This window comes from Pomacea canaliculata, linkage group LG14 (genome assembly GCF_003073045.1).
Source record: "Pomacea canaliculata isolate SZHN2017 linkage group LG14, ASM307304v1, whole genome shotgun sequence".
NCBI classification, from domain to species: domain Eukaryota; kingdom Metazoa; phylum Mollusca; class Gastropoda; order Architaenioglossa; family Ampullariidae; genus Pomacea; species Pomacea canaliculata.
In genome coordinates, this window is record NC_037603.1 from 11,881,277 (window position 1) to 11,905,669 (window position 24,393).

Sequence of the window (24,393 nt, forward strand, 5' to 3'; positions counted from 1 at the left end):
CTCCAATTTAAAAAGTCCTATACCAGTCCTTTTCCAATGTGCAAAATCACTTAACATGGAGGCACATTCATTTATAAACCAAGTAAGAAACTAATCCCTTGATAGTTTGATAAAAGAAGAACTCGTTAAAAGATGCGAAGCGAGGTATTGAAAGAGAAAGGTGTAGGGACAAGGATTAAAAGTAAAATCTGACTGAATATAGATGATCTCATCCCATTCCCTTAACACTAAAGGGGATTCTGCTATGTTAGTCATTACTGTTTTTGTGTGTAGTACATATCAGGCATGGTAAAAATAATATTGCTTATCACTTTGCCGATTTTATTAAAACATTCTATGGGGATGGAGAGAAGAGACAACACACTTTTGGCAGACATTCTCGTTCTTAATTGCTTGAAAGTGATGTGAATTTTTTTAACGGTCAATATTTTTTCTGACTCCCTCTCTCACACACATGCAACTCACACACACTTTCTCTCTCTCGCTACACTCACACGCATAGAGTAGTATTTCCCATAAAAGGTGTGTCTGGGAAATTTGCGTTTGTTACTTCGATGTTTTTTTCTGATTGACTGACTGGCAGACTATTTTCTCACACCAAAGGAGAAAGGAAACTAAGAAAAGAAAATATATTAAAAGCATTGACATTGAACACCAGCTAACAAGAATCTACCCTGAACACCTGCTGGATATCAAATGAATCACCCGCAACACTTTTATGGAAGCTGATTTCAGAAGATTGCTAAGGCATCGGAGAGAAATGACAAAAATTAATAACAATCAAGAAAGAAATACACCATTAGAAAACAAAAACACCGTTAAATTAGAGATGTATATTAAATAAAAACTATACGAATAACGAAAACTTAATAGAAGAATGTAAAGGATGTACAAAATGTCAATTTTCATGGTAGTTTTTCATTCCACCTTACAAAACCAGTGGAAGTAGCCATGCTAGGCAAACCGTTCACAGAAGATTTTGGACAAAGCGTGCTAGTAAGTTTAAAAAACTACAATGATTGACCAATATGAATAATAAGAACAAAATCAGAAAGATGGACAGAAGAATAAGTTTCCCATAAGAGAATGCACTTATGGACGATCATGTGTACAAGTCCGCTCGCGCTTGAGGTGGAAAGTCACGTGCGCAGATTAACGTACAGTTCAGTCTTCCTTGTGTGTTTATAATGAGTAATTTAATATAAAAAAATCAGAAATATATTCATTTCCCTGTTTCATAAAACATGACTTGTTAGAGAACTTCCTTGTTTGGACATCTTTGTGACTATTGTTTTAATAAGAAATCTCTTCTTTCCTGACGAGACACACTTCACAAATTGCGCGAGAACACACACACACAAGCAATAAGACTAGTCTTTCACACATACACACGCACGCGAACACGCAGAGAGATATATCTTGATAACATAAAGTGCATCCAGTCTCTGAGTAAGAAATTGACGATGACGATGATAAGAAAGAGGAGGAGCAGCAGGAGGAGGAGGAGGAGGAGGAGGAGATAGTGAGATGTCAGAAATGAAAAGAGAAGTGTTATTTAAAGCAAGTCATAGCAATTTGCAGACAGGTTTTGTCTGAGTCAGTGTTACACAGGAGAAGTAATTAATAAAAAAAATTTCCATAAATTAAACGAGATCACTTACCGTATTTCTTGCTTTATAAAGTCTTTGCAACGCGGATCCAGTACAAAACCGGTGTTTAACTGGCGGAAGGGCAAAACTCCAGCGCACGCGCACTGGCCACAGAGCTAAAAATAGTCGGTGGCTGCTTCCAAACGTTGCGACAAAATAAAGATGATACTTAAAGCAATGCTGATAACAGACCAAAGATTTGTTTCTTTGAAAACTTTCAATAAGAGTGTCCACACGTGATGTCGCAATCCACTAAAATCGGAATTTCTAATTTAGTCTTGATGAGCCATAGGGTCAAGATGACCAAACGATTTTTGTTAGAAGTCGCAATGTTGTTCTTGTAATTCTCGTGGCCAACTATTTACACTTATTTGCTCATTGTTGCAGAAGTCACGTGCGAAAACATTAATGGTCCATTTTGTAAAAGCGTCTTGGTCTACGACGGTAGACGGATATTGCTTTTATCTGGACAGCTCCCGTATAAATCTTTAGTCAATGGCAACAATGACAGATTAAGCATGGCAGAGGCAATCATAAAAACATATTATTATACTTTTTCTAAGAGCTTTATTTGAGCATTTAAATAAATGAACTTAAATTTAAAGATGTTTAAAGATGTTTGAAGTCACAGTTCCTGGAATGAAAGCTCCCTTCTAGAACCCCTTTGAGTTAAGACCTGATTATGGCGAATTTTAGCTAGTCTTGCTAGGAGATTTTGCTAGAAATTTAAATTTAGTCCAACACCATTTTTAACGAAAAAAAAAGTTACAGTTGAGGTAAGCTTTTTTTTTTTTTTTTTTTTTGCACTAGGTCTTCAATGTCGCTGTTAACTAGTTCCAGTTCAGTCCAAGATGTACAGTCGATCTCATATTTTGCTTACCTGGATGACCAAGTAAATTCGAACAGAAAAGTGTTTAGCTATTGTTATCGCAGCAAAACAAGAAGATTTTAAATATTAAGACGTGTAGATAAGTTGAAATCTTTTATTATGAACTGGGTTTTTGTGAAAAAAGAATTTTACGGCATATGTGATAAAGATGGTGTAGTACTAACAGTCTCTTGTAGAAAAGTGTAGTGTACAGTAAATCTTATCGTTCTACGCACCTAAAGTGTTAGGAAATATAAATGTTTTACTCATGTAAAAAGTACAGTAAATATTTACCATGAGTACATTCCCCTGTCTCCGAGTGGCACACGTTGTCAAGACACTTGCCTTGGCACTGGGTGCAACTGGTGCCGGAGGTTACCTCACATTCTGCAGGTAATGAATGGGCTGATAATGGATTTAGCCATGACAGATTCCATAATACAGTAATATAACATAAAATGTTTCATAGAAAATCTATAGACAAAGACATAATTGCTTTGAGAACTTTGGCTACAGAAATGGTGCAAATATCTACTCAGTCCATAAATACATATGTAGTTTCCTCCCCTACTAGCACAACTCGTGATGTCCAAAGCACCAAGGTGTCACAAGAAAAATAACAACAGGTGAATACTAACTGTGCTGACACATTTCTCCTTTCCATCCTGGCCTACACCCCTTGCTACACTCTCCATCCAGGTGATTACAATGTCCTTCAGCACAGTTGGGATTACACTTCTCTCGACACCGTGCTCCAAACGATCCTGGATAACAGGCTGAAAAATACAAAGTTATAGATGTTTAGTAAAGTTCTGAATGATCAACAATAGTTCAAGTGACGATACTCCTTTGTTGTCCAAATATTCTGTTTGGGTAACCGAACCCTAAGTGAGACACCGGGAACCTTTAGCAAAATGTGTTAGGGTCACGGAAAATTGAGAAAATGTGGCCAGTACAGGTAGCCATCACTACCAGGTAACCACAGCTGACATCAAGTTAAGATTTCAGTCATCAGAGAATACAACATCCAGGTTTCTACACGTGCTCTCAGTCTCATATTTACTTCAAAGTTCAAACTAATACAACCATGACGTCACTATTGTTAATCTCTCTCTCTCTCGCTGATGGTGGTTTTTAGGAGTGTACCGCAAGAACAGAAAAAGGTGTGCTTACTCAGATTTGGAGAAATGAAATCATGCTCTGTGAGTTATTCGATTTTCGATAAAGGTTCCTTAGTTGTTTACAACTGACCTGGATATTTTTTATATCACACAAAATACACACACATATATATTGATTAATGTAAATACAGTATCCACTCCCCAAAGTTCTCATTTCATTATATTTTCCTTCTATATCATTATATAACAGTCCTAGTGAAAGACTGAGATTTACAACATAAACCATGTAAAATATGAAGTTTTTTTTTTACATAGGTAAACACTGGCGAGAGGGGAGAAACATTAGAACTAACAGGTAACTTTAGGTAAGCGTGTAAAGAAATGAATCGTTTTAATCAAAACAATTTTATGAAACCTTAAAAATCGTGAAAGCATACTGACTGTGATGACACCTGTAGCCTTCCCAGCCAGGCTTACAACTGCAGCTGCCGTCAGTGTGAAGGCAGTTGCCATCGACACAGTTATCGCTGCACTTATCACTGCATTGGAATCCATAAAATCCTCGAGGGCACTCTAAGAGCAAAATAAATGACTCAGTAAGTGATGAATGAATATTTATTTCTCTCTCGTAATATGAAAGAAATACAAGAAAAGAAAAATACTCACTCATGCATTTACACATTCAAACAGCAATCGTGGTGGCGGAGGGTAGAAAGAGTATGCCCAAGAGGAGATTTGAACACAGGACTTCACAATTGAAGCCAGTCTTCACAATTGGATGGGGTGACCAGTTAGCTAGCTTACTCCCTCACTCACTCACCTTGCTGACATCGGGGTCCTTGCCACCCGATCTCACAGCGAGGCCGCCGACAGGTTCCCCACACCTTGTCACACACCTCCTCCGGACTGCTGCAGTTACAGCGATGGTCACACAGCCACCCGAAATACCCGTCCAAACAATCTCGACAAGACAAAAAATAAACTTTTGTGCGACTGTCAGTTCACTCATCTCTAAAGCCATGTATGAGAGTATATTACCAGTAATACATTTGAGTACCTCTCTACAAATACACACCGATTCCTTACCTGTCGCATACAATGATTTAGTGTAGAACTGTCTTTTTATACTTGAACAAAATGATAAAATTTGCTCTTTGGTAAGGACAACAGGAAATATTTATGAAACTGAACTTTAAGAAACATATATTGCAATGTATAACTGCTTCCCTAACTACCATTTCAGGAAAATTACTTACAAACATTTTAAACATTTTAAATACATCAGGTGTATGCACACGAAGACAGCTCAGCATTTTGTAAATAACTGGCGAACATTAAAAAAAATTGCAGGTGAATCCCTTGCAAAATAGTGTGTGAGTAGTCTCCCTTAACTACATTTAACTACCTGTAAAAATTAAGAGTAATGATCGGCATTTGCTCTTATACTGAACTATAGAACCCTCTGGACTATTTTCTGTTAATACTGAAGTGAATATTTTAAACTGTATCCATCGTCGCATTTTGTCGGGTGTAAAACTTACCTCCGAATACCCTGACTTCACACAGCGTGAGACTGTCCTTCTTGGTGACGTGTAGCTCTGTGGCCTGTAGAGGTTCCTCACTTCTAGAGATGATCATCACCCGGCGTGGAACTTCGTACTTCAGATCCACGAGTGAACCATTGCTCAACCTCATGTTCAGGCCAACATTAGTACCTTGAGTGAAACATAATAACTCCACACAGATGTTACTAGTCTGAATGTAGAAGGGTTCGCCATTATATGTGAATTAAACTACTCAAAGTATGCTAATAAAAAGACTTTAAAAATTAACAAAGTGCGTTAACATATTAACGACGAATATCACAAGAAAACAATAAAAAAAAAACCACGGAATTAAAATTAGTCATGTCCTCTTTAACTGAGGATTACAGCCGTTAGCTAAATGCAGGGCGTGTGCTTGACATACATTCATGACATGTGTGAGCTTCCACTTGCCAAGCGAGGACATTCTGACCCAGAACTACTTTCCACCAGGAGGTCAGAGGTTGACCAGGGATAGTTCCTGCTTTCGCGATGGCGCACTGGTCTTGGGAATACCGCTTGCCTTCGTCATCCACTGCTTTCTCTGCTCCAGAAATTTCGTTGAAGTTTTCACTTTGAGTTGCCTTTTTCTTGAGAGCTATGTTACGACCTGATCATGACCCCAAACCATCCAAAAAGGTAGAAGTTTAAAGAAGGAAAGTTCACATAATTGTAAGCAGTGTGAAATCATGCAGACTACTGGACTCTGGGAATCAACTACATTTTTTTTATTTTAACTGATAAATACTTTGTTTAAAGTAATAAACACGCCATAAACTGATGCAGGCAGAAACATTCTGCTTAAATTAGTAAAACAAAAACATAAAAAAGATATGAAAACTCCTCCAGTTCCTACCTCCCATTATATTCACTTCACAAAGTTTCAATTCACTTTTAGACGGAACGACTATCTCAACTCTCGTCACCAGAAAGTTCTTCGGCGGGAAGTAGATGATGTCGTTGTCAGCTGAAACCTGGCGTCGGGCTTCTGTTGTTGTGATTTTCCTGTCGTTATGGCAATATACCTGCCAGGTGTAGTTATTGTGTGCACCTGTAAAATGATTTAGGAGTACGTCTAAAGACAAAGTCGGTCTACTGAGTTTTTCTCCTCAAAACACGTACACAGTTGAGGAATTTACAGAAACACAGATCAACAAGAAAATAGCAGGTAAAGAATTGTCTTGACTAGGAATAAAGATCAATAGAGAATCTATGTCCTGATGTCATGCCTGACATCCATACAAGTAAACAATATCTCGGGAACTGGTAGCATGAAAGATGATGTATTATATAATACAAGGTCTTTGGTAGCATGAGACTTTAACTGTGATTGTCGTTTTTTATAATGCACAAAGTTTTCATTTTTATCTGCATTTAATTCAAAATAAAAATTGTTATACCTTTATTTAAGTTTTTTGTACGAATACTGCAGTTATTCTAATAAAGCATTGGAAATATCACCGGTAAACTCACCTGGAGGAATTTTTACACTTATCTGAGTTACAAAGGATGCCGATGTGAGATTTACAGACCAGGAGCAGTCACGTGACCCCATTGCTCGTAGCGTGATACACGTTGCATCCTTACCATCAACAGCAAGAGAACTGTCCTGGTCTCCTTCACAACTTACAAGTGAAGAACTCCTGCAGAAGGCGAGATAGCCTGAAATAAAGGTATCTTTCCTGAAACTTTTCTTTTGATTAATAAGGAAATATCAAATTGATTGATGTGACTTCTTCAATAACTAGTGCATGACTTCAGCTGGTCGCTCAATGGTCTGAAAATAATTATTTACATAAAGGTACTTCAGTAGTTTACAGTGAAAGTTAAAGTGTTGACAAAATATTTGGATAGGTGCCCGGTCTACGTGTGTGACGAGGTTGTGGTGTAACAGGAGGAATACAGAGAGTGGCTTGACGTGACTAACTATACTGGCAGGATGCTCCTGTGTAGCCATCTTCACATCGACTTCCTTCAGCGCAGGTTCCCTGAGCGAAATCACATGGTGTCTTATCAAGACTGTCATTTTGGCAGTGACACTTGTAGACACACTTTGGTCCGAACCATCCAGACTGGGAACAAGTCTCTGAAGCTGTAAAATAATGAGTATACATGTTTAGTAGTTGATTTATATTTTAAACACATGTTACTCTGTTATTTTGAGTTTTAGCATAATTCTTACTTCGCTTACAATTATTCCGAGTGAAATAAAACTCAAAATTTCTGAGTTAATCTTTAAACTGTTGTTGTTAGCGTCTGTGGAATTCATCCTACAATCAAATGTACACAGCCTCACCTAAGAAAACTCCTTTAGAAAGTCTCAATAACATCAATAACATCACAGTTCCTGGCGTACACATCATGTCTGTAGTACCACTGAACCACACTTGTGATTGGAAGGTATTTTCCAGACTTGTATTAAAGCACACAAATTCACAGGCTTCAATAAATGTGTGTGTGTGTGTATATATATACACTGACTACAAACAAATGTCTGCTACAAATAGAGCTTGGAGACAAAAGTTTCTCTGTCGATCGTCAGTCAGTCTCTTGGTAGCGAGTGATGAGCATGACAGCAGTGTAATGAATAAGGTGGACAATCACCAGATTTCTCAGAACAACTTCTCGGCCCAACATCCCCGGTGCACCGCCTCCTTTAAGTAAAGGTCAGACGACACTAATATCCACGACCTGTTAATTGTTTCCTCCCTGATCCCAATCTTACTGCATTTGACTTTATATCAGTTTCTATTGCCTTGTAGCAGTAGTATAAAAATAATAATGATAATATGAAAGTGTTCTTAAAATTAGTTGGAAAGAATGAAATGAAACTTACTTGGATTTCCAGTTGACCTATTTCAATCAAGACCACGAAAGGTCCGCAACCATCTATTCTATATCCTCTTGAAGTTCAAAGTTTAAAGCTCTCTATCCTGTTTGATTAGCTTGAAAAAAGAACAATTAAAAAAAACATGCCGGTTAAGTCGGGTAGATTCGGTAGCGAAGAACGAAGTAAACATAACGTTTCGTCCTTTCCAAAAATTTGACAAAAATGGGTAAAAAATTTAAGCTTTTCATCCGCTTGCATTCACATAATCAACTCGATGTTTGATGAAATCGTCTGTTTATTTTTGTCAAACATCAATGTACTATAATTCAGTTCTTGTTTCTTGTACAGCCACAGACTCTTCAGGTCTCTTGGTCAGGTAACATGCGATGTATAAAACCACTCCATAGCACGAGATGTCACACGGGGTGTCCCTGTTGATTCATCAGAAATTATTTAACACAAAGTCAGTCATTAGCAAGCAGCAAGATATAGTGATACATCTGATATCTAGACAAACAAACCTCGGTACCCGACAGTACTCCACCCTGTCTCTCCCATCACAGACGAAGGGCAGCTTCCCCACATCTTGTCGCAAGCTGCTTCCGTGTTGCTGCAGCTGCAGCGGCGATCACAAAGCCATCCGTAATACCCATCCATGCAATCTAAACACAACAAGCACTGCATATAACTATGATATTATTCAAACTCACATGATTAGACAAAATTTTCTGAAATAATAAGAAACTTGGAGACAGCGGAAGTGTCATTACCTACACACAAATATTTCTATTTCTGTCACTAAAAATGTCTGGTCAGTCTTAAGACTCACTTATTGTAGCAATTAATAATCTTCATTTGCAACATTACTTCTAAAAATTATCTTCTTAGAGTCTGTTGTTGGCAGGTTATATTTCATTTATCAGACACACCCTCTAAAGAGTCAAACACGAATCGAGTGAAGCTCGAGCATTGAGCATGTTAGTCTCGTTCGTTTGTATTGCTTCCTGTACTGAAAGTAAATCCACTTTGCTATAGCGGAAACAAATTTAGTATAAGGGACCTCATGATGTTTCTGGTAATTTCTCCTGTGTAATCATCCCTTCCACTACGACTACATACAACATCACCATTGTCATCAACCCCATTAACGTATTACCTCCACCACCGCCACAGTCATTGCATCATCATTGTGACTTCTACTATTAACCTTTCGCTACTAATAGTTCTACAATATTTTGTTATTTTTACATACTTTTCATTGGAATATTAATTATAATGATTGTAACAGCATCTGCTATTTAAGGTCTTTCCCACTAGTGTGTGTGGTTTTTTTTTTTTTTTGAACTCACCTCCCAATACACGAACTTCACACAATATCAGATAGTCTCCCTTCTGCTTCTTTCTGATGTGCAGCTCTGTCGCTGGGACAGGCCGAGGGATGCTGGCCAAAGCCATCCCCACCCGGGGCTCATCAGACTGAAGATCCATGGATGAACCGTTGCTTAGCTTCAACTCCATCTCGACGTCCAGACCTTTCACTAAAACAATTCACAGGTGAGCATATCTATGACAATCAAGACCCTGAGCAGGTAACAAGGAACTTCAAAGGAAAGCGACGGCTGACTACTCACGAGAAGCATTGGTGTGCATCTCCACCGACCAGACAAGAACATTGGGGCCGAGAACCACTTGCCACCATGCTGACAGAGACTGACCATCATCGTTTCGTGCTTTCATCACAGCACACTGGTCTTTGTAAGATCTCTTTCTCTCGTCGTCAACCGCCTTTTCTGCTCCAGATGTATCGTTAAATGTTTCCTCGCCCTGGCTGACATTTTTCTTCAAAGCTGTGTTGCGGCCTGACAATTATTTTCTTCTTATTAAAAACGTATGTGCAGCAGTTTAATGTTCTGTACCATTTACATGATAAAAGAAATAGAAAAAATAGGATTTAATGACTAGATGTTCATAAATTTTACCTTAACATTGACAAAATTTGTATATTTATTACACTAAAACAAGCAGAAAATTACTGTAAACAACTAAATACGAGAACTACTATAATAATTCATGCCTCCGACAACATTGACTTCACAAAGTCTCAGTTGTTGAGTAGAGGGCGCTAGTACTTGAACTCTCGATACACTCATGGGTCTCGGTAGCACGTAAGCGAGAGTTATGCCCTTGTCGGTAAAAGACTGGAGAGTGACTTCCCCTGAAGTGTTGTCTTTATGGACCAGAACTCGCCATGAAGTGTTGTCTGGTGTATCTAAAAAAAAAACAACAAAAAAAACAAAGAAAAACAAAAAAAAACCCCAACAATCATTTAGATGACTTTTGGTATTATTGATAATTAAATAAAATTTATGATTCGCGATACTGTGTACAATAATAATTTAATAGTCAACTGATACAACAGTACATTACATTTCACAGAGTAGCACAAAAGAACTTTCAGAAAACTAATAAAAGTTACATGATATTTACTATCACTTAAATGTTGTATGAGATGCTGAAAAATACAGTATTAGCACAACCTGCACAAAATATTATAATTTGCACGCATTAGAATTAGGAAAAAAAATTAAATAATTAACTGACCTGATGGAACTTTCACAATAATTTGTGTAACCAAGGAGGGCGCACTTATGTTTACGAACCAGGAGCAGTTACTTCCGTCCTTCCCTCTGGCCTCAAAACAAGTATCGACATGGCCGTCAACGACGACAGAGCCGTTTTCATTTGTTATACAGTCTGTGTCGACGAAAGTGTTTCTTCCAAAGGCATAGTCGGCTGTAAAGTAGTAGCACAATAATTTATTATCAGTTGTAATCTATTCTTGCATGTAAGAAGTTTGTGTAATTATAACAATAATTAATTATCTATTTTTATCCATAGGTATTAATTATTGATGTTTAATGATGAGCCATCAACTTAGGCTACTTCACGGCCAAGTAGCTGCCATACGCAGAGAAAGAAAGAACAGCGTGCGGAAGACAAGATCTGAACCCACGACAGACAGTCATCACTGTAGTGGTAATAGAAGCTAACCGTTATATCACCAGATCACCCGGTATATAAAGGAAATTTAAAACTTCAATTTCAGTTTAAAAATTCAATGTTTTACCAAATAATATACTATAAATCTTTTGTGACAAAGTGATCCTGATCTTTTGATATAGTCATAATGATAAACATACAATAATTTGTTTCTGTTAAAACAGGATTAGTATGGCAACAAACTAAAAGAGGTGGAGGATGATTTACTGTATTGACAGGCTGTTCCGCTGAAGCCATCTTCGCACCGATCACCTGTGTAGCAGGTGCCACTTGTCAGATTACAAGAAGTCTGTTCACCTTTATCAGTTTGACAGTGACACTTGAAGACACACTGGGGTCCGAACCATCCTGTACTATTGCAAGTCTCTGAAAGTGAAATGTAAAATATATGCATCTACACTATTTCCCGTCCAGGCACACCCATCATACTCATTCATAGAAGAAGGAATAGTAGAAGCTAAAAATTATATTTTTTTACATATCTATTAGAAAAACAGAAAATTATTTTCTTTTTACCTTTAAGCTGGCGGATATAATATCCTGTCATAATTTGTATGATTGTACACATGTCTTACCCGGGAACACAACATCTAACATTTTCCCCAGCATCAGCAGCAACAGAAAGATGAGTGAAGCTGTCATGTCTACTACACCAACAACCAGCTGATAGCCGCAGTGTGACTGTAGGAATATGGGGCCTCAAGACAGGAATTCACTTTATATCTATCACCACAGTCCCAAATCAACCAATCGGAGGCCTCAGAAGTGTTGACGAAAAATAAAATAATTGATTAAAAATGTTAAGTATGTGTAGATTATGGTTGGAGGTAAGGTTCAAGTAAGCTTTCTTTCAAAAGAAATTAAAATTTCTTTTGGAAGCTGGAATTTATGACATCATGCATAATATATGTATTTGACTACAACCAATGACATATCGCCATCTTGATGACATAGTCTAAAATAGAAGTCAAGAAGTCTGATTGGTCCAAAGGTGTGGGGCCCCATATGGGGAGACTCTCACAACTGGTTCCCCACATTTCATGTTGCAGATGAGAGACTGACCAGAGTGAAGGAGCGAGACACGATGTTAAAACTCCTTTCACATCGCTTTCTGGGGTCGCTAACTCATCCTCGCAAAAAGAGAATTGGATATCACGTGGTTCAGCTTACTTTTGCAGAAAATATCGACACCAGGGTATAGACGATATATTCGGTTTAGTGTCTAGACTGCTTTCTGTGGAAACGCATGGCGAGGAAAATAGTTAAACAGTTTGAAGGTGGACACGCCAGTTAAAAGAGAGACAGCTACGCATGGAAACTACAAAATCAAGTAGAGACACCGAAAACGAACATGTCCTAGCTTTCATGCTGAGAAGGGAGTGTCTGGAATCGACATCAAGTGTACCCCTGTTTCGAGATAACTGATTTCCATCCTCATTTTTCATTTTCATCCATCCAAATTATTGTCCTTACCTACATGTACACTCTGACAATTCACAAAGAGGAGTTCTATGGTTAGATGAACACTGTCATAGCAATAATACCACAGAAGGACGATAGTGATGATTGAAATAAAACGAGATGTTTGCCGACGATGGATAAAAAGAATAAAATAATGTTTGGCCTAGTGACAGAGACCTAAGAATCCCAGAGTTTGTGCACAACTATCGACTCACTATCGCCAAAAGCACGCATGTCCAGCAATCAAGAAGTGTGACTTAGAAGTCACCAGACAACCAAACCCACTAAATCCTGTGCCAATGCACTTTTAAGTCTCGCACGAACTGGTTAAAAACGAGATCATATTCAGGTACTGACAGAGATAAAGAACACAATTTTCTCCAGAGATGCTATTTTAGCAACCGTGAATCCCTTGTCACTTGAAAAAGCAAAGATATCCAGACACTGAAGAGGCTTCAAAGACCTAACCTGAAGGCAAATCATTCGCCCTGTGCATCATGGATTGCTATGTCGATTGACACTCTTGTGAGAGTTATCAAAAAACAGCTACTTTTGACAAAAAGAATAGGGGGCTAATAAGACAAAAAAGGAGAAATGGCCTCAGTTCAAGAAAGGTGGAGAGAAAGCGCAGCCTTTTGTCAACTACGAAGCGGAGACAAGTGACTGAAGAGTACTCTTGAGCAAGATGAAGGCAACCAAGAAAATGTACCACAGCCTAGAGAAGGGATTGTGAGGAGGTAACAACTTAAAGACCGGCTAGGTACTCAGGACACTGAGGACAAGACAAAGCTTTGGTGATCAAAAATGACGGGCAGCTTCTGACTGAAAGCACTGAATACTAAAAATTATCAAATAGCTTTCCACATCCTTCACTGCCACCAGACAAGAAAAAGCGATGCAATCCTGCTGAAAGAAGCCAAGAGAGCCATACATAGACTGAAGGTGTAGACACTGTCCCAGATTAGCTGCTCAGTAAGTTCAGTCCTCCTCGAAAAGGTGGTGGAACTGTGCAAATAGAGAGGTCATCTAGTGCAATCAGATATAAAATCACAATTACATATAACTGGTTATAACCAACCAACCAACCAACCAGCCAGCCAGCCAGCCAACCAACCAACCAACCAACCAACCAACCAACCAACCAACCAACCATCCAAACAAACAAATAAACAAACAAACAACCAACCAACCAAAGACAAAACATACATTACATTGTAACGTACACATAAATGCTGGTCCAGCTTTGCAACCCTTTAATATCGATATACAAAGCACATTACACTGAAACAGGTCATGAAAATCAGTCACTGACTTTATAAATAACTGCTTATGATTAAAGTTTTAAATCCTCTGTGGAGGGATATAATCAGACACAACATTTCTCACAGCATTTGACTCAAGCCAAACCACTCGTTCACTCTTGAGTGCGTTTTAGTCCGCTTATTCAAACTCTTTGGTTTCTAAAAGTACATTTCTGAGAATAAAATAACATGAGTATAGCTTAAGGACTTCAAAGCAATGAGAGAATTTGTTGTCTTCCTCTGGAGAGAAATGGAGAAATGACTATAATTGCCGAACAGAAATACCCGAGTAACCCAGTCCCACTGACCGTGATTCTAGTGGACATTGATTACGGGTATAAACACGAGCATTACAACCTGCTATTTCATAAGCGGTTCTCTACCAGATGCGAGTAGACTGAATGTGCCAGCATGTACCGTGTCTTAAAAACCTATTGTTTTAGTTGGTTTTCAAAGCTATACCTATATACCAGTTAACATTCGATGAAAACTACCTGAAGGACAATTGCAGTGTTCTGTGTCTCTGAAAGTCTGCTTGTGTACAGATGTACGTATTTTTTTATGTGTGTGTGTTTATTTGTTTGTTTGTTTGGGTTTTTTTACTTTTGGCGGGGGAGGGGCATGATCATTCTCACTCTGCACGATGTTTTCTTTCTTTGGAATGACAGTCCACACATTTAACATTCTGCACTGCTCTTACATTGGGTCCGCAAGAACACTGAGCTCTGTCATTCTTCGCAGCTCTACGACATTAAGGTGTATTGGCCTGTGATTGTGTGTGATTTTATTTCTCTTGAGTGTTCTGTAAGCCGACAGTTTGTAGACTACCCTACACTATATAAGCAATCAGGTGTGTCCGCCGTGGTGACAGAGAGTCACAGGGAATTGGAGAGACAGAGAGACATGGTGTGTGAGTGTGAGAGAGAGACATGGAGACCTGAAACCACCAGCAGCGTTACATTCGAGTACATTCTTGTAATAAAAGTTTGATATCCACGTATACTGAACTGAATATGAATAAGCTTGTTCCGAATGAAGTTTCTGGAAGAATTAAAATAAATAAATCCATGAGAACTTTTGCAGTGACCTCCACAGGAAACGGTTTTTACCCCTCCTAGAAAACAAGTAATAAAATGTGCACACCGACATCTACTATCACATATTTAAGGCTCCCTGACGGGAGAGAGGCTACAAACATTGGGAGGTCAATGGCCTAGAAAAGGATAAATGCGATAAGATTTCATTAATGAAGGAAAGACCTATATCTACGGTGACCTCTGAGAACTAGAACGAGTGGCCATCACTGCCCAGCTGTCTGTAGTCTCTTATTTCTTCAAAACTTAAATATTTGCAGTGACTTCAAGGTCTCTAGAGCTTTGTGGAGTTTCTATTACCGTGTACTACAATAGTAAACCTTATTTCGCATCTGAACGGTTCTGTGTCGGGAGAGGGTGAGTTCGTGCTTGTATAGAAATATTTTTAATACTGTTTACATTACATGTACAGCGGTACTGAATACAAGCAGCCTGTGTCCTTGCTGGCCAGTTTTTCCCGATAATCCAACAATTTTGAATTTTTAAAGGGAATCTGGTAATCATGTTTTCCCTCAACCTTCCGATATAGTAACGACACGCTCCAAATAGTTAGCTCATGAATACATCTCTTTGTTTCAAAACTTTGAATAATTGTTTGATCCACATAAGGCACAAATTTAAATTCTTTAGAGCGTTTTAAGCTTTGTTTATGTAGCCAGATAAAGGTAAAATGTGTGGTGAATGGTATTCATGTTTTTTATGAGGCATTACATGACAATCAGGGGTTAGCAGGTGGTTATAGGCTCACATATACATGCACAGTAACATACACACAAGCATACACACTAACATTCGCCATCAAGAATAAATAGAAAAGACTGTACATAGACAGTTCTGACCAGTGCATGCAGTTTGTTGTTGTCAGTTCTGGTGGCAAAGCGGCTTTCAGCATAGATAACAACTTGAGAAGGTCTGATCTGATTAAACAGGGCAAAGGTTACAGCAGCTGCTCCACTTCCACGTGGGCTCAACACTAACCGCGCTTTGCAGACCGGAAGTTATTCAGCCAGACACCAGGAGGCGTATTTGGTATATAAACCATGGCACTTCATGTATCAGTAGGTACATATGAGTCAGTGGGTACACACACTTTATGTCGTGACATTTTAAAAATAAAAATCCCAAACAAACAAAACCAAAACAACCAGAACTGCAAACAGTACTGATGACTAGATGAAGAGGACCATGTTGTATTTAAGTTAACTTCCAAAGGATCTATATTTTGCTTTATTCTTTTTAACTTTTGCTAAAAATAAGCTGCAAATCTTGAGCTCACGGTGTCAGATCGTATTTCAGGTCAAATTTGCTTTCTTTGTCTGCTTCTGCAACTGTTTACAAAGCAGATGCCATTCATCCTGCGTCTCCTCTTCTTCCACATTCCTGTTGCGTGAAGGGCGGTCACCAATACTGTGAGGGTTGGATGTCTTGGATTCAGATCTCGTCTCGGGCATTTTGTTCATTCTCTGCATGTGACATATTTTTTTACATGGCTGGCTGCTTTCCGTGATGTAGGATTAGTCGCTGGCTCTGCGTAAAACATCAAACAAGTGCTAAGTATTTGATGGTTGAAAAATTTGTGTCGAAATGTTAGTTGAATAACATAGATAAAGGAGATGTAAATTTACCGGTAACCTCACTTTGTACACCATTATCAAAATGAAACCCTAGGCACGCACTCGTTAAAGTCTGAATGTACTCTCGTATGAATAGAGGGCATGACAGGTGCATGCTGTTTACTGTTATTAGGTTTGTGGATTAAAACTGGAGAGCAAATCCAATCCGTGCTGAGCTTGGGTTTAAACTGAGCAAGGACACAGCAGCTCTATAGTTTGTGACTACTCGCATGTAGGCCCCAAGAACACTTCTGAGGCCGGAAGTTATTAAGCGCCATTAAATTATTTAGAGGCCGTATGGTGTGGACAGTAATAGTGAAAACTTGAGCAAAGTAAACTAGTAACGATACAAACAGTAACATCGTAAACGTTTAAGCCTAGTCACGCTAGCATGGTTGCAAACAAGGGTATAGTCATGGCACAGTCCAGTTTATAGTACAATACAGTCCACGGTGCTAGTGCCAAGTCAAAGTAAATGACATTACATAGTCATGGTCAGCCAGAGCTCGCATCTTTTACTTTTCTCCTTTCCACAGGCTGACTGACTGTCAGCGTCAACCAACCACACAACCACTCTGGCAACGGCAGACACATGAGTAAAAAACAATAACAGCAAAACAAGAAGTATACTTTAATGACAGTCACTTTACAATACTGCTTTGACAGCTGGCGATTACTGTTTTTGTAAGTCGAGAAGCGACCCGTTTCAATATTGCAAATGAGCAAAAATATTATTTCTTTCATGGCTCGTTTACTTACTTCATTTCAAAGATCCTTCCTTCAGTCTCGCATGAACGGCTGACAAAGTAAGAAAGATTTGGAAGTAAACAAGCTAAAAAATATAATTCTCTCTCAAAAATGGAATTAAAATGTGATAAAAGCAACAGAAATTTCTCTGTATGTAACCTTCTTTCTAGTGTTATGCTTTCACGGTTTTAGGACGGATTACTTGAATTTTGGACAATAATTTATACACAGTACATGTGACAGAACGATTCGAATTTAGACTCCATTACAAAAAGTAAACAGAAAATAATTTAAAAAATATAAACAACTTGCAGTATTAACGCTATTGAGTTCTATTCACTACTGTGTATCAGTTCCTTTCTGTTGCTCCAAGTATTATTCCAAATGTGTAACCGCAAGCGACTTCTGGTGATATATCAGAACTGAGGTCAAAGTGACATAACGAACTCAGATCAGAAGCATGTGTCGGTCAGTCCTTTATTTTCTCTCTGACAACGACTCTTGTGTTTTAGTATCTACCCTGCATCTGTATTAAGGTGTCAAAATACCTCACAGGATTGCAACTGAAGATGTAACCGGCTGAACTGCCTCGGAAGAAAAGAAGGTGGGAGTGCGTATTGGCTGTGCCAATGATGAACTAACAGTGGGTATGAAAAATAATTGGTGTAAGTGATAGTGTTGAAAAAGGTACAGTAGAGTGCAAAAGTTGGCAAAATAATACCACTTTAGTTATAAGAATATTCTTCAATTTACATAAATTGTAAATTAGGCTCGGTCCTTCTGGAAAGGATCATTTTTGTAAATGGCGATCCACATATAGTCATTGTTTCGATTGCTATGGTTTTACTACCTTGAAATTATATCCTTTTCTTGATATTTATTGATGATATTTCACTTGACAGTCATTATATTATTTCGATATCAATGAGACAGCTTCGTTTCGAAGAGTTCTCAGTTGAAGTCTCTGTTGAAATTCAATGTCATGCTGGCCCAAGGTTGTTCTTGAGACACCTCACTGTACTGCTGGAGTCAAAGATGTCTTCAAAGGTGTTTCTCCTCCATTAGCATCAAGTTCACTGCCTATCATGTGGAAAATAGACTTAAACTGTTCCTGTAGGAATTACAAAACAAATAAATCTTGTTCGGTTTAGTTATTTGTCTTCAGACGAGCAAAACAAACATATTTATGTTATTTCAATATGTTCTGTGAAGCCAAAGTATTTTCACTTTGATAGACTTCAAAGAAGAATTATGCAATTCTAAAATAAAAGAAGAAAAGAGAAAATAAAAGAAAGAATTGAAATAAAATCGAGAAAGGAAGAAACACTTTAAAGAAGGAAAGAAAAGAAAGAATAAATGAAGAAAGACGAAATAACACAAACCAAAAATTTGTATTCATATTTGCTTAGCTGAAATTAATCAATCAGAATCAAATTTGTTTAAAAAACAAAGCGAGACTAGACACACACCTGACTGATGATCATACGACGACGTGACATACTCATGTGACCTGTGACGTAGCTGATCGCCACCTCGCCGTTTAAGCGCATGCGCTCAAGAGTCACACACAGGACGCAGAATAAACCGCTGTGTGTTTGTCCATCTCTACATAAATTTTAAATGGGAAAGATTGAAGAAATGGAAGAAGAAGGAAACAACAACAACAATATAGTAGCTTCTAAGAAAAGACAGAATGAAAAGAGTATCATCAGCGAAGATATCTGAAGGGGAAAAAATCAATAAAGGGAGTTAAGCAAAGCAATATAAAATGGTGAAACAATGTCTACAGATCCTCGGTCATTTAAATTATGTTTATAACTAAAAAAAAACCAAATTAATTAAGGAATATCTCACTTTAGTGATGCATAAAATTAATGGTCTGAAAAGTAAATTATCTTTATTTTACGTACAGTACAGCATTGGCAATATTGGCCCTCTGTTCATAATGATGCAACAAGGAGATCAATGTTGCTCAAAGTCTGTCGGTAGTGTGGTTACATTACTGTCACTAAGTGTAGGTCACAATCGCACTACTATATTTAACTCTGTATATATATATATAATCCTATTCTATTAGCATTCTTATGCTCACATTTTTATCCTAAAAACAGATAGATAAATGGCTACTAAATCTTTAAGGCACCTGCAATGTACGAGTACTGGGCCCTGGGGTATGGGTTGTGCAACATGAATCAGCGCCTTCAGCTCAACGGAAATCTGTGATGACCTGAGAAGTGTGTCAGGCGACGTGGATAATGAATAGTGAGTGAAGTCATGCCACTCTTGGGCTACCAGGGAAATGCCATCTTCCTTGAAGTAGAATTACCAAAATATTCACACAAAAGGAAAACCTATTCAAAGACTAAACGATTTGAAAGTACCCACTTAGTATACTGAGTTGGTGTATAACATGATGCTAATAATGCTAATTTTAGTTCATACAAAATTTTACAAGATTTTACAATAATTTGAATATTGAATGTCATGACTTAGTCACGAAATCCCCGATGACAGCCGAGAGAAGAGAGTGATGCTGAGGTGGTAGAGCCCACTAGCAAGTTATCTACCAGTCCTCACGTTCATATAATTATTCAGATGTAGCAGATGAATGCGCAGAATTCGGGCGACTACCCCCTGCTCCTCTTTAACATCCAGCAATTCCACTTGATAGGGTTCAAAGGTGACGGATGACCTTCCTTTGTCTGGCCAGTAAATGGCGGACTGAAGAACAGAAAATAAACGTGTTGAAATAATTTGTGTGTGTGCGTGTGTGCGTTCGTGCGTGTATGTGCGTGTGTTCGTGTGCCAGTGAGTGCGTGTGTGTGTGTGTGTGTGTGTGTGAGTGTTTCTTGCCTATATATGCATTGTGCTTAATATCCGGTGAACTATGAACTCTGTCTTGACACACTGACCAGCTTAAAAAAACTTATTCTCAGGATATTTTCTTACACTTACGTATACACTTACCTTGTCAGCTGCTGTGTCCAGGCAGATGATTTTACTGACATGGTGCTGGCACACAATAGACAGAAAACTGATCACATCGCCATCTTGCGGGCTGTGAGTCTGGATGAAAGCTCGCTCCTGCAAGTAGCCCTGAAGCAAACAGCAAACGTCACGTGACATGCACGTTACGCTCAGAAAATAATCACGTGACACAAGTGATACTCCCAGAAAGACTGTCGTATAACATTGCTGTTCCCAGACTAGGTTTTATCAGTCTCTTGATAAAACTGCTTTTTTTAGCATCAGTTTTGTGTCATCACTGTTTCACTATTTCACAGTCACCCTCGATGTGACGCAGAAAGTCAGTGAATTTAATAGTTGCAAAAACACAGTAAACAATCAGCACAAAATTCACAACTCAAGTTGCAGTAAAAACAATTTATCACCAACTCTTCAGCTATTATTTTTTTATAAGTAAATGTTAGTCATCGTCATCGTCATAGTCATGTACATATTACACTTTTATATGTGTAAACTTACCGAGAAAAACACAGCGTCGACATAAACTGGAGTACAATGTTTGTCCACCGCAAACACGGAAACACGTTGTGTTCCCTCTGAAACCATAATTTCTGTAAATTTTCTTTGCATCACTTACATTAGTGATACGATGAAAAATGCAGGAACAAAAGAGAAAAACACAAAGAGAGGGATAGAAATGGAATAATAAAGTGAGCAAAAACTAATAGGAAATGACATGTTAGATTTAGTATCCTCATAAAAGACTATATTCTGTATAACAACACATACAAAGTAATATCTATCAACATCCAGCGCACGCAAAAACTATACAGGTTCATTACATCGTAACTTCTGCATCAGTAAAGTAAGATTTTATTAGCATGTACCGATCCACATGTACGCACACACAAACACAAGCAAAGAGCTGGCGAGAGCATTCAAGTTTTTGCCGGCCACTCACGTGATATTTCGTGGCAGCTGGAAGGGTCAGCGTGACACACATTGCCCTCTGCTCCCGACGACTCCACAAACATCTTGAGGTTCTGGACAGACAATGCCGGCCTCATCGAGCTGCTTACTCAAAAAACTACCCTTAGCTACGATAATCTCTTGTAACTTAGACTTATCTCTTTTTTAATAAAATGGTACTCTATCAAGAGAATGTGTAATGAGTAAAGTTATAGCATCCGGTTTCAGAATACGATTGATTATAACAATCGTAATCACCGTAAATAATAAATGACTGATTTTTATTTTAATTTCAAACGTACTACAGGACTCCAGGACTGGGTCTTGTTCTGAATGTGAGCTGCTTAAGGTCAGCATAACAGCAATATAACTTAGTGTGTTAAATCATTGAGAAAAAGGAATGTTGGCTAATTGTGAGAACCAAATCGACAGTGCATTTAGTTCAATAGTAAACATGGTGGATCACCTTGTATTCCTTTTCCATGAGATTTTCTTTGTCCTTATTGGAAAGCCAACGATTTAAGTTGAAATTCTCTACAGACACCGGAACTGACGTAACCAAGGCTGCAGCAAGTGCTTCGAAGATAAACATGTACTGCGTCTGAAAGTCAACAGTCCTCAGTAAACTTAGTGAAGTATTTTAATCTAAGAATCTAGAGAAATGTCTAAAATAAATTTGCTTAATGATTTTGCATACACACAATTTGACAACGGTCATTTCAAAATACTTGAGACGAAGAATCAGCCATTAAGACATACATGCACAGAAACTACAGCAAAATGATAAAATGCTAGCTAGATAGGATCCAAGATGTAAAGAAATAATTAAGCAGCCAAATATATAAACAAAACGTGTCCAACCTTAAGCTTACATGCATTCAGCTCGTGACATGTAACTTTTTTCAGCGAGAGACGAAGAAAAAAGTCCCTATATACGGAAAGAGTAGCAGAAATTCAGATGGGTGGAGTAAGTGAAGTCATCAGGAGGTAAAAGCCACGAGCACAGCCTTGCTTAACCACAAAGATTCCACTCACCAGAGTCTGCACCATGCCGGCGCGCTGCTGTCGCAGGACCCACACGCACGTGAAGACGTCCACCACGCCTTCGACCTCTGCACGTGTCAGCAGGATGTCCAGCGCCAGGAACGTGCCGGTCCGACCAATGCCGGCACTGATTCATGCAGAGGGATTGCACGCGCACATGCATCAAAAGAAACACAATTGCTTATGAAGAAATAGCTAAGAAACACGTAGATTTGTGCACGTGAACTTGAAAGTGTTGCTACAGACGAATAAATGATCATATATACCCACCTGTGAATGCGAGCTCATAAAGACTACAAGTGAACCGACGGTCCGTAAATAATCAAGCTTCAGCAAATACCACACGACACCACGACAATAACAGGAAATAAGTGCTTGGATGAGAAACTAAGAAACGAGCAGAACAGTTATTTTGATTGTGCAAGAAAGTGAAGAATTAGATGTTCTCAAGGTTTAAATAAAACAAAACTCAACAACAAAAAGCAAAACTCAGCTTTTATAGTTAAAATAAGTTTCAAAGCTAATAAATTCGTTTTCTTCTTTTCTTAAACACCAATGTTGCTGTTAGCAACGAACAACACACCTGCAGTGAACTATAGTCGGGCCTTTAGTACTCTCTACTTGGCGAACTTTGCTCCGGAAATCCAGCAAGGACCATGGGGATGATGGCGGTAAATTGGCTGGCCATGCTGTGTAGTGAAACATCTTGACTTCCTTTGTCTGTCCTCCCTGCAGTGTCAACGTACATGCATTTACTATCTCTAGATATAAATTATTTCTAGTTTTACAGGATAATACTTAAATCCATTTCTTAGTGAATATCTACAAATGTCACATGTCTTCTAAATTTTTTTGAATCGAAGTTCTGGCGATTTAAGATCAAGTGTTAATTTTTTTGTTACTCTTCAGTAAGGTAGGGTTATTAAACATGTTTACTATGGTGTTGTTTCACTTTGAGCTGTGGCGGACTAAGTAATGTTCATGAAAACTGTGACAAGATACCCTTTCTAGAATCAGGTCCCGAATGCAGAAGTCGGCAAACTGGGAGGTTCTGCGATTAGTCACAGTCACGTTTTGTGTAGAGAATGTGGCACCATCCACAGGCCAGTATTGGTGACATTTGACCTGTGTGGCAGCAAGTTAGAAATTTTGTCTGAGATTTACTCACATCTATTTGCACACCCAGCAGGTAGACCCTCATTCTATCATCACTTACTGGTCAGCTGATGGATCTTACTTATCCATACCATCATTATCGTATTGCTTAGGTGATTCAGGTTACCCGCACTATCTGCACTGTGTTAACAATGCAGTTCAGGGTACGTACCCGCCCCATTTCTTCCGTGTTGGCTAGCATGACGATACAGGGGCAACCTACATCCCACACCATCCTCAAAAAGTCATCCACCGTCTTCTGAATGGGGCCTGAAGCACAGACACATCCGATTTACTGACATCAGAAATCACTGAAAATATTCCCAAATAAAAATTTCTAAAAGTTCACTTTAAACTTTTTTTCAGCAAAGATAAGTGATAAATGCAATAGCTCAAAAAGTTTGTAAAATATCTGAGTGATAAAGAAGACGTACTCACCTCAGAAATAACAAATATGACAAAACAGATATGGACTATGAATAATTGTTATTCTTACCTTGGGCTGCAATATATTCCTTTTCTCTTGCATATCCCTGGACAAGAAACACGATTTTCTTACATGCACATTCACAAAAAAGCAATCAAAATAATAACCTGATACCCTTGGGGTGTTCAACGAGTAAAAGACAAGGTGACAATCACACAAACACACAAACAACCCTTCTATGCTCCTCTCCATGTCAGGTCATTCGTCAAATACGCTGTCAAGTTGTCTGTTATCTCTGATGACCAGTCAAACTCACATCGATGTAGCTGGCATCGTAGAAGTCGCTGCTGGGATCGTCGGGCAGTGGCTTGAGGATAACACGGGAATGATCATCTGGGGTCAAAGATTAAAATACAAAACAATGCATCTAAGTTCATAGGATAAAATATATGAACTGGGGTCTAAGCGTATAAACATTTAGAATCAAACAGTATAACATAAGAT

At 38.5% G+C, this 24,393-nt stretch overlaps 3 protein-coding genes across 3 annotated transcripts in view; all 3 read right to left on the bottom strand.

Moving 5' to 3' along the window:
- Nucleotides 1-24,393, bottom strand: part of LOC112555616 — a 51,388-nt gene that overhangs the window by 18,055 nt on the left and 8,940 nt on the right. Inside the window, exons 9-12 of the mRNA XM_025224046.1 lie at nucleotides 4,080-4,211; nucleotides 3,156-3,293; nucleotides 2,812-2,904; nucleotides 1,662-1,765 (exon numbers count right to left, since the gene is read on the bottom strand). Coding sequence (XP_025079831.1) covers nucleotides 1,662-1,765; nucleotides 2,812-2,904; nucleotides 3,156-3,293; nucleotides 4,080-4,211 — 467 coding nt within the window. The remainder of the gene's footprint in view (nucleotides 1-1,661; nucleotides 1,766-2,811; nucleotides 2,905-3,155; nucleotides 3,294-4,079; nucleotides 4,212-24,393) is intronic.
- Nucleotides 6,132-8,099, bottom strand: LOC112555372. Its single transcript, XM_025223742.1, has 3 exons — nucleotides 7,518-8,099; nucleotides 7,149-7,313; nucleotides 6,132-6,883 (listed from the first exon to the last, which is right to left on the bottom strand). Exons 1-3 carry the CDS (start codon nucleotides 7,582-7,584, stop codon nucleotides 6,654-6,656), a joined length of 462 nt encoding a protein of 153 aa, XP_025079527.1. The 5' UTR covers nucleotides 7,585-8,099; the 3' UTR covers nucleotides 6,132-6,653.
- Nucleotides 8,339-11,787, bottom strand: LOC112555366. The gene is made up of 7 exons (XM_025223734.1): nucleotides 11,687-11,787; nucleotides 11,319-11,477; nucleotides 10,653-10,844; nucleotides 10,126-10,320; nucleotides 9,683-9,910; nucleotides 9,401-9,589; nucleotides 8,339-8,713 (listed from the first exon to the last, which is right to left on the bottom strand). The coding sequence occupies exons 1-7, from the start codon at nucleotides 11,751-11,753 to the stop codon at nucleotides 8,559-8,561; spliced, it is 1,185 nt and encodes a 394-aa protein (XP_025079519.1). The 5' UTR covers nucleotides 11,754-11,787; the 3' UTR covers nucleotides 8,339-8,558.